The sequence below is a fragment of the Anopheles merus genome, chromosome 2R (assembly GCF_017562075.2).
Source record: "Anopheles merus strain MAF chromosome 2R, AmerM5.1, whole genome shotgun sequence".
Classification (NCBI taxonomy): Eukaryota; Metazoa; Arthropoda; class Insecta; order Diptera; family Culicidae; genus Anopheles; species Anopheles merus.
The window spans coordinates 9,204,595-9,229,843 of NC_054082.1; the positions used below are offsets into that span (position 1 = coordinate 9,204,595).

At 45.7% G+C, this 25,249-nt stretch overlaps 1 protein-coding gene across 8 annotated transcripts in view; it reads left to right on the plus strand.

Moving 5' to 3' along the window:
- The window catches only part of LOC121588695 (TLD domain-containing protein 2), a 106,678-nt gene that overhangs the window by 12,564 nt on the left and 68,865 nt on the right, over positions 1-25,249 (plus strand). For 3 of the 8 annotated variants that reach the window (XM_041906952.1, XM_041906969.1, XM_041906970.1), the window contains exons 3-6: positions 4,212-4,784; positions 6,113-6,242; positions 6,332-6,796; positions 7,495-7,648. The exons of the other annotated variants lie outside the window; for them this stretch is intronic. In XM_041906952.1, the coding sequence (XP_041762886.1) occupies positions 6,640-6,796; positions 7,495-7,648 (311 nt within the window). In that variant the 5' untranslated portion in view covers positions 4,212-4,784; positions 6,113-6,242; positions 6,332-6,639. The remainder of the gene's footprint in view (positions 1-4,211; positions 4,785-6,112; positions 6,243-6,331; positions 6,797-7,494; positions 7,649-25,249) is intronic. 8 annotated transcript variants of the gene reach the window in all.

Consider the following 25,249-nt stretch of genomic DNA (forward strand, 5'->3'; position numbering starts at 1 on the left):
TCCATTAATTCACTTTGCTAAAGGGTTCCGTGGGCAGTCCTTGACATATTTGGACAAAATTGTAAGGTTATCTTTACCACGCGATATCCTTTATTTATTTAGACCAAAAACGTATTAGATAGTTACTCATATCTCTCCTTAATATGAACTAAAACACTCAAAAATCGTTAATAAACAATTTTAAGCAACTTCTTCATTGTGAAGAACATACGACTTATTTCGCAACGATATTCACAATCTATTCCCGCACTGTTGTTGTTCCAAGGAACGCTTTACTGAGTGACGTGCCTGGCAAGCAAATTACACGGTTGGACAAATCTTAAAAATGAAAACAAAACACGTGTGTCGTCAGCAGCAGCAGCAGCAGCATGTTTTAAAAAGCATGTCTTATCAGTATTTTATCCTTGCAAACGGTCCCCAACGGCAGGGAAAACGAATTGCAATCGATTCAAGCTCATCTAATTGAATCTGATAAAGCGAACTTATTATCACGAAATACACTTTGTTCTGTTGCCCTGTTTCTGGCACAGGCACTGCTGCTTTCCGTCAACAACTCAAGTTTTGTATTGCGTCACTGCATGCGCGTGTGTGTGTGTGTGTGTGTTTCACTGTGTGGATTCGCATTCGTTTGCTTGCCGTGGCCATGATGTAGTGGCAGTTCGTTTGCTGTTGTTCCCAGTGTAATTGAATTTTATCACCACCGAACATAATTGCCTCTATATTGTCATCGTGCGAAAGAGTGTGCCCAGCCCACAAAGGAAAGGAGGACGGGAGGATGGGGGAAGGGCGATACCATTGGAGAGGAGAGAAGCCCGTGTACGGAGCTTAATGTTGAACGAGTGTTTGAATCTGGCTAATCCTAATTTAATTGAGACTGATGGCATGAAATGTGACCTCAGTCAACTAAAAGGCTTTCACGACCGGCTACTACTACTGCCCGGTACCGTTGCTGGTGTGTTAGTTTTAACTTTTTTTTGTTTTATTTTGGTGTGCAAGTCCCTTGCTGTAAGAAGCGTCAGCTTACTGACAGCTGCAGCAGTGGCTTCCTACTGGTGGTTTGATTTTTCTCCCTTTCGCTACAAAATATCACCAACCACTGCTGCTTCTGTGCGACTACCCGGCTCAGCTCGAGTGGTTTGCTGCACGTGGGCGTAAAAATCTCATAAAGCGAGAAAAGGATTATGTTGGAGATTTTGTTGTTGTTCCTGCCTTCAACAAAAAGTGGCGAAAATTACTTTGTTTAGGACTCGAAACCGTTGCTGGTCGCGTCGCTTCATATTCTCCACTATACGTATACGCGTGGGCGCTTAGGGAAGTATAACAGCCCCCTTTTACTTACTGCCTTATACCGTCCTTTCTGGTCGTTTGCTGATTGTTTGGCAGATAAGCTACCATCTGGCTGACGGCAACGGGAAAAGTGGCCGATCTTCCGATGGAATTTATGTTGCAGACGAGAGGGACAGTAGCGCACTGACAGGGCTGTTTCACACCGCTGTAAAAATAATTTGACTTTCGTCGAAACACTCCATTCAACCAGAACTGGGGGAGAGAGAAAAAGGAAAGATGAAAATTTAGATGGTCGTTTGCGGCAATGAACAAAAAAGGAAATGATTTACTCAATGCGCGGGTGTTTTTGTACGTGACATTTTCTAGAAACTGTCCATTGTGTATGTGTGAAAAAGATGCTTTTTTTTCTTCAAGTTGTTTTTTTTCTGGTTAGCCAAGCTGGAATTGTCAAATCAGCTCTGTACAACAAGCAGGTTTAAAGATATATAGATAGAATCTGTACTGGATCATAAATATCGTGATGCAATCCAAATTCTGCCTTACTTTGCCACCATCTTGCTCCGGCAGTCATCTAATCTCTCCAAGGTCAATGTCTCCCAAGGTTAGCTCTGAGCAAACATTCGCAGGATGTTTGATTGCGAATGGCTCTCGTGTGTGTGTGTGTGTGTGTTTGTGTGCTCTGTCTTACATAGCTCGCTGCTAATTTGATCGCACTTGACCCATAAAATCTAACAAGTACACTTTCGGTCGGCCACACTCAACAGTTTGGGCCCAATAATTGGCTGATCGCCAGCGGCTCTGTTTGAGCCTGTTTTTGGTGTCCAATTCTTGGCGCGCGATTGGCAACCACACTCTTGCATGCAAACGTGGCAGCCACGATGGTGTGCAAGCTTATTTTTGGCAACGATTGCTTGCGTAGGGTATGGGAGGATAAAAAAAAAAGTTAACAGTGCCTAGATCTATTATCCTTTTGGAGTTATTTCATTGGCAAATTGGTGTGGTGTCCCAGTTGTGAAATAAAATGATGTGAAATATTCAGGAATAGTTTTTCAAAGGGTCATTCAATTTTTAACAGTAGCTTCTCTGGTTGTTGTTCCGATTTTTTATCCATCAGGCATTTAGTCGCACAGAGAGTCTTTATATAGTAAAAAAACTCTTTATGATCTTTCGAGGAGGAAAGAACGAATTATTGTTGGGGAGTTTTTTATGGAGAATGCAAACGACTCATCAAAAACGTACGGTTCGAGTGTTGAAACCTATTTTGCAGCGAAAAATGTCCGCTTGAACAGACGCTTTTACATTTCTATGCAAACACATGCAATGCATTCTCAGAAGAAAAGAAGAAAAGGTTCTGGAGATGGTCGCATGCGGTAGAGTACTGTGGTGATGAAATCAGGTGTGAAAGATGATTACTTAAATCCCACTATACAAATCAGGCTTGCGGAACGTGTTTGCCTGCAGGGTATTGTGAATTTATCGGACACGGTATGTAAAAAAGGGGTGAAAAATCTATTTTAAAAATCGTTTAGTCTAACGAAAATGTCAGTTTAGCTTCCTCGTATAATACAGCACGTGCGTTTTTTTTGTATAACACAACACTACAATCTTTCAGGATATTTAAGTAAATTTTTGTTCTGAAGCTTTGTGATGCAACACATAAATTCATTATGCCTACCAATGTTCAAACTATCGAGATATTCATACATTGCTCTTTCTTCTTTACTTTCAGGTGAGTGTACTTCAGACGAATCAGCCAGATTGTAGTGTCAGCTAAGTTGTAATGTACTTTTGATGTTTTGTTTAATGTAGGTGTGCTTTTTCTGTATGTTGTGTGCTATTGACCGATGTAGCATTTTTATTCTTGTTTTGTATCTTTCTACTTTCTATGGCATGATTTACGTTTATAATATTAGCATTTCACGTTTTGAGCCTGTTTCACTTGTTTCAATTCAACAACAAACATGTGATTTTCATCTGTGAAACAGCTCAATTAATAAGATTAAAGTTTGCAACGCCAAAATAATAGATTTTAAAGTATCTATTACATTTAACTTTAAAGAGCATATTCTTAATCTAATTCAATCATTACAAATTATATGTTAAATACAGTGGAACTCCTCATAACGAGTCCACTCCAACGACTCACTCGTTATGCAAAAAACTCGTTATAAGAGGTACTCGTTATGAGGGGATCCACTGTATGCCTTATCCTCCGTGCAAGTGTAAACGATTGATCGTATAATCTGACCTTTTGTTTTGCAACCATTTCACCACGATCGTGTAATGAGGCGGACAGAAACGACACATTATTAGCATGGAATATTGCACAATCAACTTCGCTAGGATACCGACAGCCTATGACCTACTCTGGCCTGGATTGCCTAAACTCACGCTCATTTAATTTTACCACGCTACCACCAACTACTGGTGCTTTTGAATCAATTTTCGTGGCACGTAACGATTGCAAAACTCTCTTTCCCCCCATCGGTGCGCGATCGGTGTAAATATGTATGTTTGTACTTTTGTTTTACAGCTCTGTGTGGTATGTTTTCTTCTTTTCCTCGCTGTTTACTGGCACGAACCTTACACAAGCAAGCAATTTTTCGATCGAGTGATTGTGTTACCGTTTACACCTTTATATATATACATAAATATCTGTTGATTTCGTTCCCGTTTTGCGAGTCTGAATGTTTGTTTGAATTTTCTCGTGCAAAATTGATTGTAATATCTACCATTTGTTTACTGTAATGCAGATTTGAAGCTGTATGATTTTTCTTACTAAACCTCCGTAGATCACTATTGTACATCTGAATTTACCAGCCACGTTGGTAAAGATAAATTTTGATCTAATGGTCTTTTTTTGTGTGTGTTTTGGTTTCTTTTTCTTCTCTTCTGATTATTTTTTGGATTCTCCTTTCTTTCAGGTTCACACAATTGGCTACCGATTAAGTTTGTGCTTTCGAACAGAAACGAAACTCCCTCCCGCCCCGCAAATTGCGAACCGTTTACGTTCTCTTTCGGCAAAAGCGCCTTTTTGTTTGTCACTCGCGGTTCCGTCTGACTTTGTATCTTGTTTGAGTGTATTGTATTTTTATTTTAAATTCACCGAGACACATTCGCAATAAGTGTTCGGTCGGCATACTCGGCGTGATATGAGCATCGCACCTCGACGTCACATATTCATGCCATCCTTCGAAACATCACCTGTAATTTTGTTTTGTTGAGCAAAAAAAAAATCACCTTTCTTTCTTCTCCCCTCTTACTCACCTTCCGCATTCACAAACACTACCTCCGGTGAACTGAACACAGACACAGACCAAAAGCCATACCTCCAGTTGTGCACGAGCAAAAGTTGTGTGGCAAACGTTGATAGGGAAACGAGTTTTGTGGCCCGTTTCATCAGGCAAAGCGTTCAGTCCGCGACTGAATTTTCCAGTCAGCACCAGGCGCCTCCATCCGCGCCCCGGGCGATTCGTCTGCGGCTCTCACACACAAATGTACGTGTTTCATCCATTCTGCTCTTCTAAGCCTCTTTCTACCATTTCCGCATTTCCGCATTTTCTATTTTCTTCTTCATGTTTATGTTCCTTTTCCGCTCGTTACTTCGTTCTCGTTGGTTTCGTTAAGTTTCTTTCTCTATTATGCGCTGCTTTCCTTCCTCCTCCATTGTCTATTGCGTCATTATGCGTTTCATTGTGCGTGCGCGCGAGTGTGTGTGTGTGTGTGTGTGTGTGTGTGTGTGTGTGTGTGTGTGTCTATCGATGTCAGCATAAAGTTTATTGTTTCTTTCGCTATCAGTCGCTTTACGTCTCGTCAACACGTTCGTCTATAACTCTTTCTTTCTGCCATAATCTCGTTCACTCTTTAAAGATTCACGTTCATGTAATTCCGCAGGGTTGCATTATTTTTGTACTGTGTTGTGATGCTGTACTTTCGCCAACCGTGTTACTTTTGCTTTTCCGAAACGATGCCCAATCAGGGTACCGTGTATTGCTTATTTAATTTGCTCTTTTCCAACTTGTGTTGCGGGTATCAGAGGGCATTCAATGTTTGGTAGAGCGCGTATCATTGCTTTGCTCTTTTTTCCTTTATGTCCATGCTACTAAAACTTACCCGTCGAATGGTGGATTGTTTCTAAATTTAATAACTTCTTGGAACCAATAATTTGGTTTCTTGATAAAACGTCGCTATCAAAATTTAATTTAAATTTTCTATCTGTGTAGCTGAGACATAAAATATTGTTTCGACGGAAATGTAATTCGCTACATTTCACATACAAACTTGTCTTTTTGTAAGGCGACTGTTTCTAGCTGCCACGCTGTTCATGCTTAAGTCGACATTACATAAAAAGAGTTTGCTGCAAAACCGCCTGAAGGTATGCAACGTGCGTTACGTTGATGTGCCGTACGGAGCGATCCATACTCGATATAGATGTAGTGGTCGTTCGGAAATTGCCTCGTTACTACTTATTCAATGCGCTGGATGGTCGGAAACAATTCACAACAATCACTTTTGCCGTAATCGTCATCATTTAATCGACTTTCGCGCCAAATTTTCTTCAAAGTTAGGTCTAGTTCTCTCTAGAATTAGTGGAACGGTGGAATGCAGTGATGAGTTTTACTTTTTTCCTTATTGTTATTTCTTTCACATTATTGTTCTGCCAACGTAAGCCGTTATGTCAACGTGGCTCTTTTATTGGGGAAATACTATGGAATAAGTGTTACTTTTATTGGCAAACTTAGGTAATGAAATTGCCTTTGTTTGCCATTCGAAGTTCAATTTCCTTTTACTCCAATGTCCACCCTTTCCAACTTTCCACATCTAGCAGTGTGCTTATCAGTTATGGATAAAAGTACAATAATTGGTCGACAGTGATCATTGAACAACAACAACAAACCCTTTTCGTCAATTCCTAAAACAATTCGTTGGTTCAGTAATAAGAAACATTCAACGAGGTAAGCAACGTTAGTGCAGAAAAGCAGCGATCGCTCAAACCACTGCTCTCTTTGTATGTACGTTTCTCTACCACTCCCGTTTGGAACAGGACGCCGCGCTACCACGTGCTTGATCTGCATGGAATTTGCTCACGCTTGCCGATGCTTGGTCGTTATCCGCTAAGCATCCCGCATCCCATCGCCTCGTTAACATATCCTCGGCCTCTTCCTGCGCATCCTCTGTCTGTGGCTCATCATCGCCATCTCCGATTAGCTTTTTTGTCGTCGTCGTCGTCGTCGTCGTCGTCGTCGTTTGTCGCCGTCGAGGACACTGTTGCGCTAGGCGAAGGGCACGCGCGCGAGACGGCCGTTTGCTGCAGCGTTCGCTTTCGCCACCGAACCCTCCGCCTCGGTCGCGATGACAACGCCATCTCGTGACTGCTCGCCGAAGCAGCGCACCTTCAGTGGTGCCGGGTCGGGTGGCTTCAGCGCACACACTTCGTCCTCTTCGTCGCTTGCCTCGTCGACGGCCGGCAATGCGAACTCCATCGAATCGTCACTCTCGTTCGCTAGTGGTACGTTTTGCTGCTTACTTCTCATCTCATCGGGTAGCGTTTGTTGGGTTTTGATGAGTTTCTTAGTTTTCTTTGGTTTTCTCTTTCAGTTTTACGCGCTTGCACATTTTCGTTGTCATATTCATTAATATTAGCACCTTTTTTGTTTATTAGTTTTAGGGAGAAGGATATTTGAAAACAGTTTTTGTTTAGCTCCACAGTTTTGTTTCTGTTGTGTTCTAATATTCATGTTTTATTATAATTTTAATTATGCCATTTTACATTGTTCGCTAGTGTGCTAATTTTGAGTCATTACATTTCAATTTAATTATTTCATCATCCCCGTTCAATCAAAATCGTCCCGTTAATGTGTTTTTCCCCCTCGTCAAGCATCAGCATCCACTTATGATAATGTTTCGTTCTTGTTGTTCCATTTTGCTCAAACCCAAAACCAATAAATCGTGGCTCATCGCTGCCTGTTCGTTCCGTTCTGAAACCGAAACACCACCATACAAAACATGCAAACAAACAAATGAAACCAACTCCTTACACCAACTGCAAAACATCCCTACGCCATACCGACGCCGCTATACCGTTCCAAACCGTGCGCGATGCTTCTCTTCCCGTCGCTCCCTGTCGTGTAAACGCGTGTTCGGTGTGCCGCTTGCTGGGTCCCACACCATCCCACACCACCATACCACCCATCCATCCACCATCAGTCAGCGGCAGTCCGACGAAGCTGTCGCTCTTCGGTAGCAATAAAATGTCGACCACGGGCAGCCCACCAACTCTACCGACCGGACCGGGCCCTAGCCGGCAGCGGTCCCTGCGCGATCGGCTCCGCGAGGGCATTACCGGAAGTCTCACCTGGCAGTAAGTCGTTGTTTCCGTTGTTCTGCTCTTTAAACTCGCTGTTATGTTTTACTCACTTGGGTTTAGTGTTTACTTTATTGCGGAGACGGTGCGACTGGTGTGCGACACAGAGTAGGCGCCGTACACCGGTTCCACCGGTAGTGTGTTGTGTAGCGTTAGCAAGTCGGTAGCAAATGGTACGTTGCCAGCTGTAGTCACGTTCTTCCACACCTTTTGCACAAAGCGCGTAGGTAGACATCACTCACTAGCCACAATTTGCTTGCGGGTTTACACACTGCGCTCTACCGCGCGTTCCTAGTGAAAACATGCCAGCAGGCGGTGGGGTGGGTCAGTTCATCTCATGCCCATTGAAACAGTTAGAACGCATCATTTTGTTGTTTCGAACGGTGACGTGGAGGTACTTTTTAAAGACGTTTCACTGTCATTCGCAGCTAGAGTAGAAGTTGAGTAGTTGTTTTCATAGTAGTTGTTTTTTATCCTCTCGTACTGTCCTGTGTTGCGTGATACGTGTTTTCTCTATACAAAATTGTATTTTTAACTGTTTATCAAAAGCATAGCCAAAGGTCCCTCGAAAAAGACTCGAAAAAGTCTGCCAACCTCTCCAGATAACCCGCTCCGCAAACGCTGTGGTACGAAAGTGAAAAGACGGAAAAGGAACTTGAAACTCCTGTACAGCTTACGCAAAAACCGTAACTACTACGTTTCCAGTACGGGCGACGACTGGTGGCTTGAGGAACGTGATTTCCCGCGCCCCGCGACCGGTTTATGCGCTAATTCTCCGGTACGGTGGGCAAACTACATAGGGCACACTATTTATAGGCAGACTGCGATACGCATCCCGCCCCGGACAGACGGAGCGGGTGGGGATATAAAATACTGGATCACTGCGCGACAGTCTTGACACTCATTAGCACCGTTCGGCCGGTTTGCTGTGCGGCCCCGTTCTCGCAGCTTAAGTACACTCTTTTAATGGTCAACACGCGCTCGTGCTGTTGGTGGCGCACAGTGGCAGGCCGCAAACCGAAAGGAGGCCATTTCCGCAACCGGAAACCTGTGCCGGTGATGAGAGGGGAGAGGCATGACGGAGGGTACACACGCGGCGGTACACTCGGAATTAACGCGTGCATTGATCGTCGATCCGGTTGCGTCGGCTAAAGCACGTGCGTTTTTGTGCTGGACTGCGATTCGCGAACGCACGCCACGGTATAGGCGCGCAGCGTCATGCGTTCGATGCTATGGAGCGAGTTTGCATTTGCAGCTTTGGTTTACATGTGTCGTTGATCGATTGAAGTGTTTGTTTCTACTTCTTACTGAAATAATTAAGAGTGGTACTGTTGTTCGTTTTGCTGCTTTTATAACATAACCTTATCAGAAAGTAAAATGTCATTGCTCGCTGTGTTTCGTTAACTAGCTTTTAGATGTTTTGTGACATTTTGGTGTACAACTTGCTCATACATTTACTGTCTGTAGCGCTTTGCTGCTGTTGTGTAGAATTGCTTTACGCAATCGTTTCATGTTGTCAGCTAACCCTGCTTTACTTTTATATTCTGTAAGATGTGCATGCATGTTGTGATACGTTAAATATTAATATTAAAATATTACTAAAAAGATAGTGAAACTTCAAAGTAAGTATAATTGGAATTATTTAATAAATGTTTATTTAAAAGAATTTATTTCCAAATACATAAACAAACTACAGTCGTCCATTTTGTGTCAACCCAGTAGTACTCTCGGAGCACTTCTGGTAACATTGATGCACTATTTCCCCAGGGGGAATCAAAAGGCAACCGGGCGGTACGAACAAACCTGCAAACAACGATGGTTGACCTTTAGCAACGAATGGGGACGTGTCGGTCCCACCGTCGGAATGTTTCCACAAAGTGGTGGTTCCTTCGGGATCGCGCAACGGTTTATTGATCGGCGTGATTGAAATATCATTTTCAATTTATCCTGCAACCGAGCGGGCGGAATTGCGTACTTTCCTCACCGTGCTGTGGGGATGTGTTTTTAACCAATTTCACTCAATCAACCATCAGACTGTCCCTCCACACCGAGAGCGAGCGCTTGGTGCCAGAACGGTTTAAGCGCAAACGAATCGGGGCGAAACATTTTCGCATTCTTGCGGAAGCACGATTGCGAACGCACACCCTTTACCATCCCGCACATCGGCATGTGCGGTGAACGTGACTTGTCACATTTCGGTGCTGTCTGACATGTGTGTGCCTTCACGCGGAATTCGCCCCGTTTGCGGACAAAAACAAAAACCCGGAATCGAACGGCCGCATCCGGCGGGTGGGGGAGGCTTTCAATTCTTCTCTGTTTCGTTCTCTGTTGCAAATGAGCGCGAACGTGCGTGCGTATGGCCAGGTTGCGTGCCAAACGTCCGTACACACGATCCGGCCAAAGATTATGCATATTAAATTAGCCGCGGGTCTCACGAATTTCGGCTCCCAAATTTTGACTCGCACAGCACACGGGTCGCCTTTTGATGGGTGAATGACGGTGCATTTAAACTACCTGTGCTATCTGCATGTTAACCTGCAAAATGGATTCCCTTCTACCGTTGGGTGACGCAAGGGTGTTTTGACGCAGCGTGTAAGCAAACAAACGAGCCCTGTGTGGCCGAGAGAGTGGCCCACGCGCGTAAGCATTCAATTTTTGAAACGATATTTACCAACAGCTCCCCAGCCCGATTGATTAGGGGGCGGACAGTGGTGCAGCAAACTCTAGCGATCACAAACATTGGGGCCTGTTTTGTCCGGTCCAAAACAGTCGACCCGTCGGTTGACGGGTGACGCATCAAAAACCAAAATCGAAAACGCAATCCCGCTTGAAGAACAAAGTTCTCGCTACACTGGGTGAACGAAAGGTTGACTGTCACTTGGAGGGTAGACCACAGCGTGGACCGCCATCCCGGCCGGGGTGCAGACCTGTCTGTCATCTCCATTCGTGGTCGCGCTGGTAAAGGCTTGACCTTGCGTTACACAGAGCCCTTTTTATAACTCGGTTGCGGGTCAAAGCGGCTAAAGCTAAATTGTTCACTGGTGTTGACGGAAGTGATTTTTGTTGGGAGGCAAAAATACTCCGCTTTTTCGATTTGATACGACGTGGTGAAGCACAGGGCTAAGTCAAGTTTGGCTTCTCTTGGTATCTCTTGATCATCAAATCCGAATGCCCTTTTCCAATGTCACACTCTCACGAACACGATGAAGTAGATGGAAGGTCGAAGGGCTTTGCTTGGATGCGGTTCAGTGTTTTGTTGTTATGCTATTGTTATGGTGGGTATATCTGGCTTGACAGCTCTGTTTCCGTTATTTCCGTTTTCCGCAACGGTTTCTGCAGGTGAAGGACCTGTCCAAGCGAGGCAATCTAAAGTTTATTTGGACAAGGACGCACACGCGGATTCTATTAAATTGAAACAAGGTAGTAAAAGCTCTATGGTTTTAAAGAAACTTCACAAGTAAAGTAGAATCCAAAATATTATTCTTTGATTTCTCTATTCAATAAATCGGGTTAGCGTGTGTACATAATTGAAACGCGATCTTTAGCAGCAAGAGTTTAATATTTATTGCTATCTTCAAGCCCAAGTGTCTGTGTGGGTTCTGTGGTGTCATGCAAAATGGTTAGTCTGCCACTCGGCAGATTGTGAGATCGAATCTAATTTGGATCTCTACCGATACTTCTGAAATTGAGGACTTGGTTGTAAAAAATACGAGTTTTATATCACATAGGGCATAATATGGTTGGAAGTTACAAAGATCAGCAAATTTTATCGCGTGTAAAAAGTTTGTTTCCTAGTTAACAAGGGGCATTTATAGCTTGATTGCATGCGAAGACTGGCCACGCTACATTTTAAACGACTTCTCGTTCTCTCCTATTTTCGCTGTTTCATTTTTGTTGTTGTAATGGATTAACAAGTTTATGCGTTTTCTTTTGATACTGTACTTCCAGCGATAAAGGTGTAGTTAAGCCTATATTTTAACCATTACTTCGGTGGCAAATCGCCGATCAGCTTTCGCGAAGCTGATCCCGGCCAGCGAATTTATAGCGTGCGAAGGGACGGACTGCCTGCCGAACATGAACGTTAAGCTCCATCTTACAAGCGATTTACACGGCTGACCGCTTCCGCTGATGGAACTGTACGATATGTTTCACCTTACACCGGTGGCATCAAGCTCGCAACAATTGCATCGCCCAAACCGACTAGAGAGAAGAAAAAGGAACACGCTATGCGTCCAGAAGTGCGTGCGTGAAACTGGAGCACACCACGGGCGCGTGACCTTTGGCTTCTTGCAGTCGTTGTGCGCTTTCTTTCCTTCGCCCTGCACGCGGCGGACCCGCAAACCGGTAATCCCGATCCCACATATTCCATCACGCGGGACGCGAGAATGATTTAAAGTTCAATGCAATTCATCGACCTTGCCGGTGGGTAAATGTAAAACTGCCACTGCCGCTGTCGCCGCCGATTGCCGTGTCCAATGCGATCTCGTATTTCTTTTTTTTTTTCTCTGCGCCTCCTGGGAGACGAATTTCGCCTGCACGCACACTCAGTTTTGTTTCAAGTAAAATTCTTCAAGTAGAAGAGCGAGCACGACAAAGAGAAAAGCAAAACAGCGGAAACGGAGCGGATAGTAGAATTCGCGAGAAAAATACGGTCAGATTACGCGATAACAATTAAGGATTATTACCGTGATTGTTTGATTTCTTCTTTTGCGGGCAGCCCATTAAATAACGTGCTTCCGTTAACAACACCTTGTTGTGTGCGGGTAATTGAGATAAAACGGCCCGGGGGTGCAAATTTATCGGGAAGGGGAGGTGAGGAAGCCACACACTTACCCGCCGATTAGTGGGGTGAGGAAACTTCATTCCTTGTGCGCATGCCGGTGGCGTCATTGTATTTTGATGAGAAAGAAAAAAGGATAGATTAATTTGCGATGCTTCATTCCAGGCAGCTGATCGTCCATTACAGGAGGGGAGAAAGCAAGGAAGCCCAAAATATGTAGAAATGCTTCTATAACATTCCATGCATTGTTCCTTATCTCCCACCTGGTCCAATCATAGCTCGGTGAGTCCTTTATTTAGCTTCGTTTAACAAGATTATCGTATGTATACGATCCCTTTAATTTACGTTCGCCGACATTGCAAGGATCTGATACGGGTCTTCCCTTGCGGGCATTCTGTGGCAACACGCCGTATTACAGGCAAGGAAAATCTTTTTTCGCAATGCAAAAGATCCGACCACGCGTCCTTGCATGTCCCGCCGACCGTCTCAATCGATCCATCGTTCGATCGATCATTTCTGGGCGTGTGAGAGTCAAATCAAAACGTTTAATAATCAAACACCCTCAGCTCATATGGCGGAGTCCCCGTTCGTACGGCGTAGAGCAACGCACAAAAAAGCCACCCATGCAAAGGCGATCGTTTTTGCTAAAGCGTTTTGAACACTCCAGAAAGTGTCCGCTGCTTCTAGAGCCTGTTTACGCGCGTGTGTGTTTGTGCGGGGTTAGATCGCGATAAACAGCAAGGTGGAAGGTCAGCATCGAACCGGGCTTGCACCGGTTCATAACTTAATCAATTTCAATATTAACTTAACCATTATGGTCGTTGAATTATTCATCAGATTGCCGTTGTGCTCTCCGCCGCTGCAGGAGATGCTGGTAGTGGTTGCTCGCCGATGGTTGTTGGACCCGCTGCAGCCACCTTTCGCTGTGCGCCAAAGTTCTGGCAGCGAGCTGGCTCGAGAGCTGGGCTTGAGTTCGGGAACACAGGTGTGTTGCAAGCGGTTACAACGGATGGATGAAAATCTCGTTAAAATTGCATCGTCCTTTCGCTCCAAAGGCGTGGTGCGCCTTACTTGGTAGTACCACCTCCTCAGCGGTGTCTTTGCGCAGTGATGGAGGTAGAATAGTAGAATAATCAGTTTAACATTAGCCTGGTAGCCTGGCTTTAGCGTTGCACCGACTTTGCATTATTTGTAATGGTTAAGTTTAACGAGGGTAAAATTGAACTTTTAAACAATGCGAATTGAAGGAAAACAAAATTCATTATTTATAGTAGGTATCTTCTCACGTGATAGTAGGTAGTAGGTGTATTTAACGTAATTTCGAATGCAAGCGATTATTTTGATTGTGGCGCAAGCACTAACCTGTTGCATCGTAGAATGGCATTATTTAACATTCAGGAACTTTTCGTTCCATCGCCTCCACGGTACGGTCGAAGGTTCCTGATATCCTCTCGTGCTACTTCTTGCCAGCAGACATTAAACGAGCAGGTTGCAGGTTGGCAATTAAATGCAAACGCCGTGTCGAAACTGTCACCACCGGACGACCAAGGAGAAGCAGCAGGACCGAGCCCGGAAGACCTCATCCTACAGCGCAGCGGCGCACGGATAGCACTTCCCGCCGGCGCGCTGGGTTGGATTGATGGACGTAATCAAATTAGATGACACGAAGGAAGATGGGTTCCCTCGGCGATTGGTTTCCAGTGCCAGCGAGGACGTGGCGTTTGCCATCATGCAATATAATGCGCTGCACTGCTCGACCGAAACGCACGAAACGTCAACAGTATTCCACTGAACGCGCCACAGTTCCGCAAGCGGCATGTTGCAATTGCGTTATCAAGAACACAACTTCCGTAGGCTGTGCTCGGGCTCTGGAAAGCGGGGAAAATGCCGATGAGAGCCGACCAGCACGCACGCACTCTGACTGATGTTGGGTGTCCGCTTCAATTATGTCTACCATTTTTCATGTCAAATTTGTGCCGTTGGTTTCGGGCGGTAGCTATGTCCCACTCCATTTGTGCTCAATTGTATAATAGAGTTTCCTTTTGGTAGTAGTATACTTGTATTTTTTTTTGGGGCGTAACGAAGAGCCGTGTGAAATGTGTTGCAGGATCGAAAACGTTTCCATGTTACATATTATTCATATTACAATCGAATGAATATCAATTATTTTGCACATAAAAGCATGCAATCGCATTTATTGGATTATGTGTTCCGCGCGTAGTGGATGTATCTTTACAAACAACTCTTAACACACGGTCTATCCATGGTGTTTCCTGTACCGTTCTCGGTACTTTTCACTCGCGCTAGATACACATATTCTCAAGGCCATCAAAACACGGCCACAAACTCTAAGCGACCGAGCGAGCGAGCGGCAATCAGTTCTGACGTGCTGCCCGAGATCCGTAAGCAGGATAATGAAAATTTTAAAATCAAATCAAGCAATGCCCGCGCCTTCCAGCCCAACCTTAGCGAACCTTAGCATTCAGCTCTGCCCGGCTGGTGTTTAATGTGTGTGTGTATTTTTTTGCTGTACTTTTTGCGCCAAGAAGCAAACCATGCTCTGCCTGCTTTTGTTTCACTTGCGGGTTCGTCCATTCGTCCTGACGCCACGGTCTGTGATAACGCGAGCGCTTGTGCCGCGAATATATTTGCATCTCATCAGGCACGTAACCGAATTGTAATTCCACCAAGCACGGTGATGCGGCACCACGCGTAAAGCTATCAGCGCATCGTTTTTACGCTGGGACTGTGCGGAGCCTCCTGTGAAGCAACCGAGGGGTGGATAACAGCAGGAAAGGTGGTAATGATGTTGGTGGACACACCCACCGTCTAATGACGAATAGAACGATCATTTGGGTGGGATTGTCGTTCGTCGTGTGCCGGCGGGTTGTGCGGAATTCTAATTGCATCTCCTCGCAATCTCCGGTCAACGTGCTGTTGCGGAAGGTTTTTTTTCGGCGTTGCGGACGCAGCACAGTTTGCATACGTAAGTTGGATGCTGCTCGTAGGCGAACGAACGGTGCGAAACGTAATTATGCTCTTCGTTAGTGTGTGTGTGTGTGTGTAAACAGGGACACGTGATGTTTATCGAATCTAGCAAACAAACATCTAGAAAAGAAAGGGAGAGTGAGAGATCGACTATGCATTTTTAAGATTTTAGTAGGAATGTTTTGTTCACGTGCCATCCAAAATTGTTTTTTTATCAAAGATACTTATCGATCGCCAGATAAGCTTAATTTGGTATAACAGCCGCTGCTTTTGGACAGCTTGAACCGATCATTCTGCTAAGTTTTGCATTTGCTGGAACTATAATAAACAAAGTAATTCAGCTCCTATCATCTTCCAATAATCTTGAAGCGCCTTCTTGCACCGTACCAAACCCAATCCAGCTGAATGCGGTTCTGTGATCTTCAAGGGTACGACCGACCGGGCTTCTCTTAGATTGATACCGCAGCTGAAGGGCAGCGAAGAAATTCTATACCCTGTTGCCTAACACTTTGTGGCGTTGTACGGCCTTGAGCGGGGGAAGTTGGATTTTTCTCCGTAGCCTTTTTAATGCCTAATGGAATGAAAACAACACCCGAACGTCCTTATCCACTCTCGGTTGCGGGAGACACAATTACACCGAAAGCAAGTTTACAAACCCTTCCAACGTGTATGCCCTCCGTGCGGCCGTTCAACCCTGTTATACATAGCAGCAGCATAGGGTCGTTTTACATGGCGATGAACTCTGAAAACTATCGCATCGCATATACGCACCCCAAGACCCGTAAGCACATCCATCTCCGAAGAACCGTCCCCGGGGACAGGTTTGTTTGCTTCTTGCTTCGCGTTTGTCTGCTGCTTTCATTTTCGCACTGATGACAAATCAGTACTTTTAAGACGATTCAGCGCCCACATGCGTGCGTTTCGAAGGAAGGACGACGAATAATTCTTTATTGAATGTAAATTATCCACCGCGGTAACGATGCCATGCGATGATGGGGTTGATGTGCGTGCTGAAAAGAAATACAGCCAATGGTCCCATTATCGGCTACCGGAATGCCACATCCGGAAAATAATAAATTAAATGAAAAGAAAAATAGTGTCCACACACCGACTTGTAAACAACCGTACCAGAATCTCTCGACCCAGTGCTCTTGTTTGTGTCTTGCGCCTTTTCCGGTCTTTTGGGTGCTTCTGTGCCGCGATCGAACCGATTGGTGCAGGTGAATGTCGTGTGTGTTAAACCAAGAAGGAGCAAGTATGCGACTGAAAGGGGGATTTGTTCTTCCCTTAACGCTCTGTGTCGTGCTTTGTCAACAATAACTTGTTTTTATTTTGTTGTGTTTTATGGTGCTTACTGCCTGAAATTAACGCATGAATGTGCGATTGGTATGTTTGCTACATCGCTATCTCTCTCTCCAGAGCACAAGACGTGATTAATCTGTACTTCATCAGCGACAAGCAAAAACCTAGCCCCGTCGCGAGAAGGATGATAAAATTTAATGTCCCCAATTATTTGGATCGTGTAAGACGCGTGTGTTGATGTCAGGTCCCTTTGGTGCAGCTTAAGAGCACCTTCAACCTTGTTTATGTGTTCCAACAATTTAAAATATTTAAAGGGAACAGAACAAAGTTAATGTCGATAAAATGCGTCACTTGTATATTCAGGATTATTGGTACGATTTTTATCATATCAAACAACATAAATGAATGTAATAAGGTGTACTGTCTATTGTCAAGAACTCACTTTCATTACGTGTACGGCGTCCCGAACCACGCCGACCGTATCGGGGCCATCGAGTCTGTTGAATTGCGTGTTGGACGAATTTTGGGTGAAACATTTTATGTTTATTTTATTCAATTCTTACTCCATTCCGCGCCCACCAGTACATAACCGATTGGCTATTACATTGTTTCGTACGCGTTTAGTTTGATTTCGCCCTGCAACAACACTGTCGATGTTACAAGACATCAAACCCGCGCACACCCGTACACACAGTCAGCGGCGGGTACAGAGCCTGCCTGCCCAGATCCGATCCAATCTAGATCGAAATAAATTGAAATTGATCGTTACCGACGAGTACGACCCCGTCGCGCACACACCACCAATACGAAGCGAGGTGGATCGAGTACTACGAACTCCTCCAGTCACTGTGGCGGGAGGAACAGTTTTTCCACCCCATGTCGTCGATGTGCAGCAGTTTGTTGGCAAACGTGCCGCTGACAGCGAACAAGCATGAGTGCTGTTAGCGCGCGCACATTGGGCTTGTTGCGTTTCAGGTTGTGGCTCGATGATCGTACGCAAGGTTCACGCGATCGTAAATCGTCCACTGCACCGCGAAGAGATCTCTCGTGCAGGTCAGTTTTACACCCCGTGCAGCTGAAATCCATCGTTTTGGGACGCTTTTTGCAATTGGAAGAATCGATGGAATGGTGGGAAGAGCACAACAACAAAAATGGCTGGAAACGATCGTTTGTTCTGCAAGAATTATGCTGCGAGCGGTCGTGGTCGTGGCGTCTGTAAGACAAGTTTATGATTTCCGTTCAATTAATTCTCGAAACCAATCCGGCTCGGGATGGGATGATGGAAAATTGGCCCTTTCAAGCAGCAGGAAGAGATGGGACACGAACCCATTAAAAAATAGAGCAAAAGTCAATGTCAAATGTTGAACTTCAAACCCGCGCGGAGTAGAAGACCTAGGAAGAAGCTGTAGACTTGATTTATTTTTTCAGTCACAGCAGTTCCATATTTCTCTTCTTCTCTCTTGTACGTCTTTTTTATCGCTTTCTATCTCACCCATTTTCAGCGTTGAGCGGATCAAATTTGCTTCGTGGTCACGTGGAGGATCCACGGCGCAGCGTCCAAGCGTCCAGTAACGCGCTAGAACTCGTCCCAGACTGCTGTCGGGTACTTCAATGTCGGTCGTCTAAGAGGAGGTGGTTCGTTGTCTGCGGTGGTGTCACTCGCGGAGGGGGAGCACTGTGGTTCCAGCTCTGCAGCCGGTGGTGGTGGTCCGCACACCGCAGGTTGATAATGCCTTGAACTTGGATTGTTTTTCTTCGCCATCACCTCCCACCCCTAACGCTCCCCCAGGCATCGTCCATCTTGATCATCGTCAGAAGCGTATGAGCGATGGCCAACCGGAAGGCTTTCGGGCGACCGCGGTCAGGGACGGCTTTCCTGTCCGCCGGTTGATACGATTAATTGAAGCGAAATTGTTTTGACAATCGTGCATACCCATCGGCGTCGAGAGTGGGGCAAACTTGACCGAAAGAGGAAGATAAATACCCAATAGAAGGGAAAAAGAGCACGTCTGCTCTACTCCAGATGTGTTGTTTGACAAAGATGTATGCGTGACTAAGTGGGTGAGCGTAAGAATACATTATTGCTGCCCCCAAGAGCAAGTCGATCGCTTGGAATACGGAATTTATGAGCCACAGTGTTGCAGTTTATAATGCTGCCAGCGCGGTGCTTAAAGTTGATGTTTATGGACCATGGCTTGCGAACCGATCTTAAAGGCCGATGCTGTTTGTTCGAAGATATTGCTCCTATGTTTAGTCAGATGTTTGATTAGAATGATTTATTGGTGGAATAAAATGAAAACCTCTATCGGTGTTCAGTTTCAGGGGGGACGCTTTCAAGTCCCGCGCTGTGAAGCTTTAAACGAGTCATGGGAATTAATCATATCGAGGAAGCATGATCAAAATCATTGACCTTATGGTTTTCGCTCACCAGAAACGTTTGCCTTGTTTGCGGCGCTTTTGCTGAGCAAACCGTCTTAAATGCATCCTTGAACCTGCTGTCTGTCACAAACGGCACAAGCAGCGCAACCAGCATGATGGTGAAAGACTGATCCGCCAAAATGGCGCTTTACTGAGAGATTAGTTGACGTGTCCAAAGCTCACACACTACTTTGGCATAAACCGTGCCGGAAAGCTTATCGGTACAAAATTCACACGTCTTCGTCGTTCTGAATAATGAAAGCATGAGTAAGATAAAACAACTCTTCTCCTGCTCTTGTACCGTCTCCAACCCATTCGTTGTCCAATTCAAACGTCCAATAATCAAAAGCCGCAAGTGTTGCGCTTCCGGGTCACAGACACACTGGCTGTCAGTTCCGAACTGGAGCGCGCGCGCGCAAAGGCGATCTCGAGAAGCTCGAGAGGCAGGAAGGGAAAGATGCTAACCGCAATCCACCGGCTCCACCGGTTCCGACATTCCGAACAAAGCCGCTCTGCTCCGGATCTGGCCTGAGTCTGGGCTGACTGCGACGCCCGGGCAAGGAAAGGGCACTGAATTGAATCGCAAGTGATAAAAAGGGGTCCCTCGGTAGGGGGGCAACGACGAGGGTAACAGCGAGTCGCGGGTTTAGTACTATTGTTTGGCTAGGTGGCTGGTATAATCATATGCAAATCGTATACATCCCCGTTCCGGCGCGAGTGACACAGACACACACGCGCGCACAGACGCACTCTGTGGCATACATTAATAAATCGATTTGTTCCGCGGGATGTCGGCACATTTGCCCGGGGGGGAAGGTGGGGTGCTGATGCGTATGAGCGTGTCTTGTCTCTGTGTAAACTGTTGCGAAGAGATGCTGTTAGTGTGGCGAGCAATTGCTACCAGCAGACGAATGAAAAAAAGTCGTCCCAGACGGCGAAACGAGTTAAAGTTTTGCCGCTGTGTGGGCCGCGAGAAATTTAACCTGCTGCGTGCGCGTGACCCTGGCAACGTTTCATTCCGGTAACAAAATGCGGCTTCAGGCGGTGGGGACTGTTAGTGGAGTGCAGGAAGAAGAAGTTTATTCTTTGTCGTATTTAACAAGGGCCCAAGAAAGTCCAGTCTGAAATCACGAACCCTTGTCCTGCTCGTTGGCCCAGCACGATTCATACCATTAAACGGAAGAATTGGGAAGCGTCTTCTTCCGGAGCAACTTTGTTTGAGTAGGAATTTCCTGGGCACTGCAGAAATCTTTCCCTTTCCATGAAGGAATTTTCCTCCTTTTATCTCGCTTGTAAATGTCCTGTTGCCTGGCATCGTAAATAAATGGCCGACGCTTCCGATACGCTCAAATGTACTTTTGATGTCGGTTTTAATTGACTAGCTTGTTCGAATTTGATAAGGTACACATAGACACAGTCAGGCACCTGACCGTGGTCGTGGTTGTAGGTGGTCCCTTTCTTCAGCTACGCATGTCGGCCGTGTGCTGCTCCTGTCCATTTAAAGCGATCGAAACGACCTTTCACTCCCGTGTAATTGAGTGCCACGATCTCAAGGATGCACACAGGTTTGCCCGTTGTCGTGCGGCGTATAAATTGTAATAAAAAAAAACCTTTCCCAGATTACACAGGAATAATCCTCCAAAAAGGTACGACTACGGCCTCACAATGTTGAACACCTCCAAGATACGGATCAGCAGACACTTAATGTCACAGCAATTAATCATTAACAAGCGCAGCGGACGCGGCAGGCAGGCTCTCTGTGTCTTCCCCATTATCCGCGCAGGAGGTTCCTCGGAGTTTCCATCCGGACCGCGTGGTTCCGGAAGGGTACTTGACCACCGATCTGGCCCGATGATACTACGATCCACTATCGATCTGCTCGATCAGTCGACGAGTGATTCCTCATCGCAGCAAGTGCTCGATCGATTATGTGTTGCGGCAGTTCCGGAGCTGCGCTGGTACGAATGATGAAGTCATGCCTGCACTTAGTCCTCGTGCGGTACAGATCTCAGACTGTTTGCTGTGCACAAAGTGCTCTAGCAAGGTTTTCCGGGCAGCAAACGACATTGGAGACCTTGCGTAGGCGAGTCGTAAGGGGAGAGAGAGAGAGAGAGAGAGAGAGAGAAAAAAAAAACACACGCAGTCAACACAATCACAACCGCGCGCAGCTCCATTCTTCAACTTCTAGCGCTGACAGTTCTAGTCAGTCTCAAATGTTGACCGTATTTCTAGGCCGTGTGTCACGTTGCGGTGCGTGGTGTGCCTGTAAGCGTTGCTGTCATATTTTTGTTTGATCAAGGATGTGTTCCAACAGCTTAAAAAGTGCTACTGCCGGTCCGGTTTAGCAACTAATCAAGTGTTTGGCGGATCATATTTGAATTAAAGTCAGATTAGTGTGCAGTGTGGAAGTCGTTGCTCTCTGTCCAGTTGAGATTGTCAATTCAATGCTATTTGTCCAGGCTGTTGTTCCTTAATAGTATGGTTCCAGTTCATTTCTTGTTTTTGTTTTGTCGTCTTTTTCTACCTCAATGCACCCTAACCAATCTTACCGTGGGATAGGATTTTTCTCCAAACATTCACTACTTCTGGACAGTTCAGACACAGTTCAACAAACCGTTAGTATGCAGAACTCCGCGACACTACTACTGCGTGAAATCCGTTTTACTGCTACCATTCACAAACAACGGCAACCCTCCCTCGGTACAGGTATGAAGTTGCTATGTCCCGCCCGTCTACACAGTTCACCAAAGCGAACAGTTACGCGGCAAGAAATCGATTGACCAGCGCACCAAATTTGAAACAATTTTGTTGTCGCTGCTCGCAGACCCCCCACCGCCCTTCGCCACATTGTCCTGTTAACCGTTGCAAAACGGCACCCAGTTTGCGTTTGCAATCATGAGCTCATTGATTTGAGTTCGATTATTTATGGGGAACGTGAACGATGTATGCCCGTTGCTCCATTAAAACCCCGCTGACATAATTATGGCTGGCCCAGTTAGTAGCGATACCTCGTGCGCCTGTCGGTGGTGTAATTTTCATTCTATTTTATGACAAATTTTACACCCTCATACAGTCAGCGTCCGTTGCGTTGGAACTGAACGCTCGCGCAGCAAGGTGAACAACGCGCAAACTGATCGGCGTTTCGCCTCCATTGGCTTTGATTTAGTTTACTTTCAGGGATTGATGTTTTCTTTGGGAAATAAAACTTATAGGTAAGGTATGTAAAGGTATATTATTAACAAACGCTATACACTTTTTTTTATACAAAAAATGTTTTACAACGGAGCAATCAAATGAAACTGCTATAGTCGTCTATAGGACACCTGTATAAACATGATTAATGATGTGATATCGTTTGAACGATTTCAATGTTCATACCAACTCAACTAAAGAACACAAGAGGAGCAAAAAGATTACACCAACATCCATGTAACATCCACACATGGCGACGCTATTGTTTTTGGTACAAATACCTCTCTTTACCACTAATATACCGATGATGTGCAAATGTTATATTTTGCCAATGCATGTCAGCAATACTTTGTAACCGCCATTGAAGAGTGTCGCACTTGTGAGGTGGCGAGAGACATCCCGCACTGTTCCCAACAATTCCCACTCCCACAGAAAAGTGGTAAAAGCGACGAGGAAAAGGAAGGAATTATCATCCCAGACCGTGTTTGAACAGCTGCCCCACTCTGTGTGCAATCGATTCTATTTGCGCACTCGTGTAACATTGCTTCATTTATGAATATCGTCAGCTCGGCAACGGCGAGCGACGAGAAGAGTCGGCGAAAAGAATGGTAATGCAGTGCGGGGCGCTTCTTTTTTTTTGTTGCACAGCTTCCTGATGGTGGGTCTCTTCCGTTCAACCGGTTGATTGGAATGATTGATTGGCCACAGCGATGTTGACTGATGAGCCCCATCGGGAATGAGATACGTATTTGTCACCGTTTCCCTTTCCATCAATACACACACACATACATATACACATGTGGCCTCACATGCTTGCTCGATCAAATAAGACGCACTTGTCGGGAAATTGCAATTGCTGCCAACTACAGTACGAGAGAGATTCTGTTGGAATAGGCGATGTGTGGGGCACATATTTCGAGCTACGGCTACGCTTCTGCCGCGAAGGCAACGTGAAATGACAACGCGTGGAAGATGATCGTTACATTTCTCTTCTGTTTGCAAAATATTGACGTACATGGAAGCGTTGCGGATGTAACACGTGCTCAGATGAAAAAAAAAATCGTGCAAAGAAGTGCTGCAACTTCAATCAACCACGAGGATATTGAGGATATTAAAGGCGTATTCTCTTTCTACGGACTACTGGATTATAATAATATTCAAAAAATACATCAATGGCACTAGTGCATCAACATGTTGCCGTTTTAATGATCTCTCATTGAAACAAGCTTCCTTCATAAACTTTGAGGTGTTCATTGAAACTTTGAGGTGTTCATAATTATTCTCCAAACCGCCTTCGAGCTTACACTTTCAATTGGACGATATTTGTTTTTAACGATATTTGATGTACAATATTTGTACTTAACGACAGCGTGGGTAATTTGCAAGTACGTACAGCAGATACGTTGGAATAAAACTCATTAATCGCTTACAGGAACTCATTACTGTGACAGCATTAGCACGAGAAATTGCAATTTAGGACCATTTAACCCCATCATGCGCCGCATGCTCTCCTGATGCTCTCCTCTGCCCTGTCATCTGTCGTACTTGCCGATCCATTAGAAAAAGATATCTCGCCATTACAACAGACACACACGTTCTCACCCTTCAGCACTTTGACACGCCAATCCGATCCTTGATCCAAACCTCAGGCTGACCTTTTTGCAAACTATTCGCGTTCGTGCTGCCATCGCGAGTCCTCCACCATTAAAAGTTCTAGCACAACGTGCGCACAAGGACGCACCAGCAGCAGTGTGGGCAGTGTGTAAAAGAATTGAACGGGGAGGAATTTCTGCACCCTTCCCTCTTGTAAAGGAATTGCCACGCACAATATTCGCGCCATGCGGCTCCACAACAGCACACGCCAATGCTAACAACATAATCATCGGTGAGCATCATGGGTGCGCGTGGAGCTGCGTGGATCATGCTGTGCGTGCGTGCGTGCGTGCGTGCGTGTGTGGACGCAAAGGGCTCCAAGAACGGGTACGACAGCATTGAAGGAACTAGAGCTCCTGCCGAGAAAAAGTTGGGAGCGCCTTCCAGCATCCCGTCTTCGTCGGCGCTCAATCGTGTCATTACCGTCCGTCTGTAATCGTCAGTTTGACTGATTGCTCGCACATTACCATAATTGATAATTTGATCGTATGTTCTATAAATCCCCCCCTTCCTTCCCCCGGTGTGATGGCGCCTTCGCTAAGCACGCACCCTGCTCCCGGCCGCTGTTTCGGTACAGGCGGCGATGTAAATGGTAACTTAATTTATGTTATTAATGTCCTCGTCCGCTACGAGCTATCGAGAGTCTGATACGAGGAGGAGGAATGGGGGAATTGTAGCCTGCGAGCATTAATCTTCCAGCAGATATGACTCGCTCTTGGACGGAGCGTTGTGTGACTTCAATGCTCATGCCACTCCGATACCTACCACACGTTTGTCCAACGGCAGCAGCGGTAACTTCCGTCTGGATTTGTACTTTGTTTCGGGGCGGTTTCATCTAACCCTGTGTAAGACCCCCGCCTAGCTGGGGAAGTAAAAAAAAAGATGAAGTAAAAATAGATTACACCCCGTTCGGCGTGCATTTCCGAGCTCTAGTGCCCGTCCGGTGCTCGGTCCTTCCGGTGCTGAGAGAAGCAGCACACACAGTCACAGTGTATCAAGGTTTCCGGTTCCCCTGGAGCTGTGTGTTTCGCTCGCTTTTGGGGAGTAGTACAGTATTGGTGCGTTGCACTCCACTACCTGTCCTCGTGTGGGGCATTTGCACTCCAGTCTCCGTTCCAGTATCGCATCAAAGCGCTCACGAAGCAGTTACTCGGTGTTGGATCCCGGCTGGCGGTGCGCTTATGATTGCTGTCGATTGTACACTATCTAACCTTTCCTCCCATCCCCGTTCCATTGGTCTCTCTAGGGTGCAAACGGGATGGGGA